General features: G+C 42.5%; 1 gene segment (V, D, J or C); it reads right to left on the bottom strand.

Annotated features, from left to right (window-relative positions):
• Positions 1 to 1188: 1188 nt before the first annotated feature.
• On the bottom strand, positions 1189 to 1717 carry LOC113838504. The segment is given in 2 exon segments: positions 1189 to 1589; positions 1672 to 1717. Coding segments are annotated over 2 exon segments (447 nt in total).
• Between the last annotated feature and the right edge of the window lie 5465 nt (positions 1718 to 7182).

Genomic DNA, 7182 nt, shown 5'->3' on the forward strand with positions numbered 1-7182 from the left:
TATGATAATTAAGACTGAGCTAACAGAGGAGAATCCTAGTCATTGGCCAAGCAGCATTGTACCTAAAACAAGTTTCTGTGTATTCATTTGAGCCTAACTCAGGCAGGCGGCTGGCGTAAAGCTCACACGTGGAGGTGGGGCTCAGGCGGGTTTTGGCAGAAAGATTTATCATAACACCCAGTTGCTTCTCTACACTGGATGAGCAATCCTAACTTTCCTTCTCATGTTTACCTCAGCTCTGTTTTACACACTACATTGAGTCAGAAGAACCTAGAGGTCTACTTGTAAATGACATCCAGGCACCAGGAGAACACAAGGACCTCTTATCAAGTGTACTCTAAGAAATAGATATCAAAATAGAAAGCAAAATTATGGTAGGCCATCCCTTTTTTGGGCAGTGAAAGTGTGAAGATAGTTACATGAGAGGGATTATCCCAAATAAGGAGTTTATGACCATTGACCACAGTTAATGAGAATCCATACTGGTCTACATACATTGAGAGGGTAAATTTTTATGAGTTAACCCCCACAGAAAAACTTGTCATTTCACATGTTGTGGGATAATTCCTTAGGTCTTTGCCTGAAAACCATTTTTTTTACCAAGATGCAAATGTGTAACAAGAAGTCTATCAAACATGATTATTAACTCTAACCTTTCATAAGATCTTCTTTGTATAGAAGAAGAAATCCATTACTTATTCAGGTTGCAAGATATCATGGGAAAATGGCATTGATTTAGGGAAACTGTGATTTCTCTATCACATGCAGAAAAATTAACTGGATGAATTACAGATTTTTAAAGTACCCAAGCTTATTTACTGAACTTTACTGCTTTATTATCAAATCTTTCAGAACTCCTGATTCCTTTTGGAATCTCTCTGTCTCTCTCAGTCTCTGTCTCTGTCTCTCTCTCTTTCCCTCCCTCCTTCCCTCCATCCCTACCTTTTGGAATGTATAAAACTATGTGTCATTGAAAGTGATAACAACCAGCACCTGGATATCTTAGAGGGCTTGTGAGAAAAACCATGTGATCCTTTTGTGAATACAAAACTTGTGTAGAATATGACAATAGAGTGGCCTCTGGGGGATGTCCTTGGCTGGAAGAGGAAACCACTGGTACTGACATAAAAACACATGCTCATGCTGAATAGTGTTGAATTTGTCAGCTCCCAAGAAACCCCATACTGATTATGGGAGCCTCTGTAGGATCTCATTGCCCCCTGCTGGTCTGGAGTGTCTCTGTCGGGAGTTTTTGTGCAGGCTTCCAAGGAGTTTCTTCACTGTGTTTCTGGCACAGTAATACATGGCGGTGTCCTCAGATTTCAGATTGTTCACTTTTAAGAAAAGTTGACTCTTGGAGTTGTCCCTGCTGATGCTGATTCTGGATTGCAGAGCTGAATTATATGTTAGGCCTCCATCATAACCTATTCCTCCCATCCAGTCCAGATCCTTTCCTGGAGGCTGGCGGACACAGTGTACATTATAGCTGGTTAATGAGAAACAAGAGACAGTGCAGGTGAGAGACAGGGTCTCAGAGGGCTCCACCAGGCCAGGTCCTTTCTCCTTCAGCTGCACCAGAGACAGGACATCTGGGGACAAACCACATCACCATCAGTCATACAACCCATAATGACATGCCATGGTCCCTCTGCTGAAACCCTGAACACTAACATCTTGGAAATGTCAACAGGAAGATGAGCAGCACCAGGACAGCCATGCTCTGCTGGAGGCTCCAGTGAGAAGGAGATGGGGCTGCTCAACTAGTTCTGGGCTTTCAGCCTGAGCCTGAGGCTGCTTTGCATTGGGGGAGGATCCTGAGAGGATAAAAGGAGGCACAAGGCAAGGTTTCCATTCTTCCCTCATGTGACTGTGATTTGACTTGTGCTTCTCAGAGGAAATGGTAACAAAATAATCAGGGATTTTTGCCTGCTCCTTTCTGGATTCCCACTGCATATAAACAGGAATTTGGATGACTTACACTGTGTAGGCCTTGGGTTCAATCAGAGATCCACACTCAGCTCTGCAGAGAGAAGAGGGCACCACATCAATAGTGAATATCTCTGTAAATTCCAGCACAGTGTTTGGGATGTGATTTAGTCACAAGATGAACTTCAGCCTCTTATTGCTGTGAAATAAGGATCAAGGTTGTAATTAAATTCTTCTCTTGGCCATTTAAGATAATGTTATTACTCTGACTCACCAGAAAATCCAACTAGTGAGGAAGCAACTCACAAACATTTAGGGCATGTCATTTAAATGTTCATCTGAGAGGAGACCCAAGACACTGATTTTGCTGTCATGTAAGCGGTCTCAGTGTATTCACCTGCCAACTCGGGGACACCACACCTGGAGACCAGTCTTGCTACCTGCTGTTTTCAATGTGTCTGTATCTCTTTACATCTCTTTTACTTTTATGTTTCTCTTCTTTTGTCTTTACAAGTCAAAGCTCACTAGCATAGCAGGTCCCTACATAGTAATCTTGCATGCGTGAGGGATGGTAGATAAGCTTATATAGCACTTCTTAAAATGCAGGAGGATGTAGCCAGGCTTGAGGGTTCTGTTAATTGAAGTAATAAAATGTCAGAGAAGTATAAGTGATGGCAGAAGTGGAGAGTAGGGCATGCTTGCACAATGGGAACAGTTTGCATTGTGGTCAGGATCATCACAGAGAACAAGGGATTGTGGACTTTCCTCCTCAGTGATGTAAATCACCACAGAAGGGAAGAGAGTAGCTCTAAACAACCTGTTCAGTAGCTCCCAGACATCATCCACCTCTTCTTTCTCAGTCGACAGCCCATACATCTCATCCCTCACTCCTGTGTGCACACTCTGTGCTGTGAGTGGTAACCATGGAGTCAGGTCTAAACACTGGGGTGCCGCCTCCTATGTAGGTTCTGATGGGCAGCCTCCACTATGTGTGCTGTGTCCTGCTTGTCCATGTTGCCCTGTTGTTGAGAATATTTTTCAAACCTTATGTGTAATGTGTCTCATCTTGGGGTTGTCTGGTTTTTCATTGTTCTTGTAGGATCTTACAAAAGCACAAGATGATTGCGTGTTGTTCCTAACATTTTGGAGAAGTGGTATGATATCCCCTGAGTCAAGAATTTTTGTCTTTCATGACATAAGTAATAGTTAGTGTTCACATTTTTCCTCTCTTGTGAGATTCTCTTCTCCATGAAACTGTCTGGAAGGAAGTGATTATGAAAAGTCACTTTCTAAGGGAATGTCTTCAGGGTAAATATGCACATTACTCATAATGATCTCTTATTTGAGAGTAAATCCTTGTACTAGCGGGTGTTCTGTCAGGTATTTGTTTCTGTCTAGTGGACCCTTGGATGCTCAGTTAATGGTCAAGCTTCAATGACTGTACAGGATTATACATACATTTGTATGGTGGTTAGAATTTTGTCAATGCAGTGAAAGCAATGATCACTTGGGAACTGGAAACCTCAGTTGGAAACACAAAGCCAGCCTCAGTTTACCCTATAGGCAAACATCTGGGGCCATGTTAGCAACATTGAAATGGCAGCATTTTCCTTGTATTTTTGAGGAAGGTACTGGAGAATGTACCATTTGAACCAGGAAGAGGGAATTTATTGCAGAAGAAGACATGTTGTGAAGATTTAGACAGAATAAAGCTCATTCCAAATAATCTGTGATTCATTCATCCCTACCTCCCTCTCTCCTCCTCCTCTCATTCCTGATGGTCTTTTCTGGCTCTGCTTTGTTTCATGTCTCTCCTTTCCTCCCCCGTCTCTGCCTCACTGACACCCTTCCTGCTTCCTCATTTCCTCTGCCCCTGCTCCTGTTTCTCTCTCACTCCAAATCCTCTGTCCCCCTTCAGTCCATTCTCCTTTTTATGACTATATGCAGGGAGTTGTTGCAACTCTACTTGCATAATTGTAATGGATGCACTGCATCTATACGACAGCACCAACGCTATCACCTTCCTCCATCAGGTTCTTGTTACCTTTCCTGGGGTTCAGCAGTATGTAATATATCTGTTTTGGGGTAAGTATCCAGCACTCACATATTATCAGTATAAGGGCAGTCATGGTCCCATGTTTCAAATGTTAAAGAACTGTTTTTTATTTTATACCATGATTAGCTCTATAGAAAATGTTGAGGATACCAGGTGGGTGGGACATCTGGATGCCCTCTCCCCTACATACTGGATAATTGAACTGGCTTGCTTTTGAGCAAGTCTCATACAAGGAAGCATAACTAGTGTGAGGTCATGTGTGTAATGACTAATGTTCAGAGGACACCATTTCATAGAACTCCTCCCCAATTTCTGGTACTTTCCTTCTTTCAATCCAGCTTTTATTGATGTGTCTTGAGCCTTTGTGGGAGAGATATGAAGGGGTGGGGATGTGGGGGATATTGGGGTTTTTATGTAGACATTCTGTCTGTGGATAAACACTCACACTGTTGTGAACACTCCTAGAATCTGCATTAAAGATGGAACCTGACAGATGGAGAGTCACTTTACTTAGTGATATGTCTATTAGTTGATTGTCTTAGTCCTTGGGTGACTTCACAGACATGCGTATGTGGGCATCACTAGTGGGAATCTTTTATGCTATCAACAGAGGACATGAACTTGGGAGGAAAATGTGTTGTAAGGGCCAAGGAGAGGGAATTGGAAGGAAATAGTTGAGTGAGTATATGGCCAAGATACATTGCAAATGTACATGTTTTTCAAATAAAATGAGAAAAGTGTTGTCAAAATAGTAAAGTGTGTTAAAAATCCATCACTGTAGAATATTAAAGACCTCCTGCTCCAATGATCTGATGAGCAGCTGTTTGGCCATCTGTGGCTTCCTTCCCTCACAAATGGAGTCCTTTAAATCTGCACTGCATCCATGAACACTGGAGTCAGCCCATCTCCATCCTTTTTCTTCATCAGTTCCCAACAGTGTGACTGTTTGTGTGAACACATCCTCCTTCTCATGGCCCCTGAACTCCTCAGAGACACTGGGAAAATACATTCTTGGAAAATGGAAACCTAATGCCCTGATGACAATTCTTTTAACCACTGCCTAGAAGTCCAGAGAAACACAGACTCTTACCAATGTGCCTCCTAGGGTCCTCCCTCTGCTGCAGTCTGTCACTCTTCCTCTAGACACTCACAGCTTCTCCAACCACTTCCTCTCCTCTCTGTGTTTCTCAAATGATGCAAGACTTCCTTTCTTCCTTTCCTGTTTTACATTACAAAGAAAAAATATCTAAAATATTTTTGCCTTTGAGAAGATTCATCCATTTAGTAAAGATATGAATAATGTGAATAATATTTTATTAATAATATTATGTAAAAAATCAGGTTAAGGACCGGAGCCTGTAATTTCCATTTAGCATCCACACACCTCATCCTCAGGGGAACTGATGTAAAGTGAGTGGGTGTGAATAAGGGAACCTTAGAATGAATGAATGAATGAATGTGTGTTTAAAGGAAAATTCTTTAGTGATGGGAATTCAGCGGAATGTAGTGATAAAACATCCATTCAATATATAAATGGAAAGATGAAGATTGGAAAGATCCACAGCAGTTCCTAGCTCCATTGAACAGAGTGACCCCACAGCTGTCCTAGGTAAGGTGAGGCACAAAGGCACCTTACCTGGTGAGTAGCCCGGGAGCCTATTACAGGCACTTGAGGCTCAACTTCTTTCACCAGCTACATGGCTCTCTGAGTCTCTATGCAGGAGCCTTTCTAGGATCAATGGATTTACACACATTATGACAAGCTAGAGAATTAGCTCAGTGTTTGGTCTGTTGTGTACACAGTGTGTGAGGATTATGTTGCCTGGAATGCTTTCCAAGACACATGGTCATTGACCATGCCTGACCTTCCTGTTTAAACTGAATCTTCTCTGAGCCCAGGGGACCCCAATCATAAGAGTCCTTATATTATTTCAGAATCTGATCCTGTTGTCCACAGTAGAGACAGTTCTATGATTTGATGGTGTCCATCTTATTTGGGTCACAGTACACTCTGTATTTAAATCTACACATCACAGTTGAAAATCCCGATTTGAACAGTACAAATATGCCTACACACATTAGTGTAGACTGATTTTCTGGAAAACTCTTCCGTGATGTGAAGAGGCAGCCCAATGTAGGGAGTGCAGCCCTTCATGACACTCTGCTCTTGCTCAGTGTGACTCTGACATCCTTGGTTTCTCACTGCCCCCTGTCTTCATAAGGACACCTTGCAGGGGGCATGTGTCCAGACTCATACTTCAATCTTCTCAATGTGACTCTTTGACACAGTTGTGCATGGTCATATCATTGACTTTCAGACAGTCTGTTATGAGGTACAGAATGCACTTGTAATTGTATCTGGAGATGGGCAATTGCTTCTTTACATAATTTATGTATTTATTTTAGACACCAGGCTTACATGTATGACACCACTCCGGCCCCTTCCTGGAGTCTGGCCAACCCTGTGCATGTAGCAATCACTACAGGTGAATCCAGATGCCACACTGTGGAGTTAGGGTGCTGCCCCAGTGTGCACCAATCTTCTTGCAGGCTCCACCAGTTTCAGCTCAAACACCTGTAAACACAGAGTTTCTGGTCAGGAAACTGTCACACATGGCCCCCTTCCCTCTCTCTTCACTCACACACTCAGCTTCTCTTCATTGTCACAGATTGACTTGTAAAGAGCAAGAAGGAAAATCCAGCTGAGTCACAATTCCACAGTGAGTGTTCTATGTTCTGTGTTTATCACTGAATGGACAGACCTGGGAATGCCAGGATGGGCTGCTCTGCAGGATCAGGCATGGGACTTTTTCCTGAACAGAATAAGGCTGTGGCTGCAAATTTTCCGGCTATATATGTTCTCTTGAGCTGGCATGAAAAGGAGATTATGCTCATTTAGAGCTCATGAACATGGTGGGCACTGTAGCAATGAGAACATTGAAGAAAATCTAACCTACAATGCGGTTGTCCTGTATCTAATCAACCCTCAAACTTCCCGAGACTCATTCATATCCTCATGGCTCCTTAGATAACAGAGTTCCATGTTTACAGTTCAGTAAGGAAGACTGGTTCTCAACAATCTTGTTTACAGTTATATAGAGCACCATATGTTGTTTCTCTTCAAAAGAATATCTGAGGCATGGGAGCTTCATACTCAGAAACTGTTCCCTAGAAATTGATGGATCTCACAAGTATGCCTC

Source organism: Cricetulus griseus, chromosome 5 (assembly GCF_003668045.3).
Source record: "Cricetulus griseus strain 17A/GY chromosome 5, alternate assembly CriGri-PICRH-1.0, whole genome shotgun sequence".
Classification (NCBI taxonomy): Eukaryota; Metazoa; Chordata; class Mammalia; order Rodentia; family Cricetidae; genus Cricetulus; species Cricetulus griseus.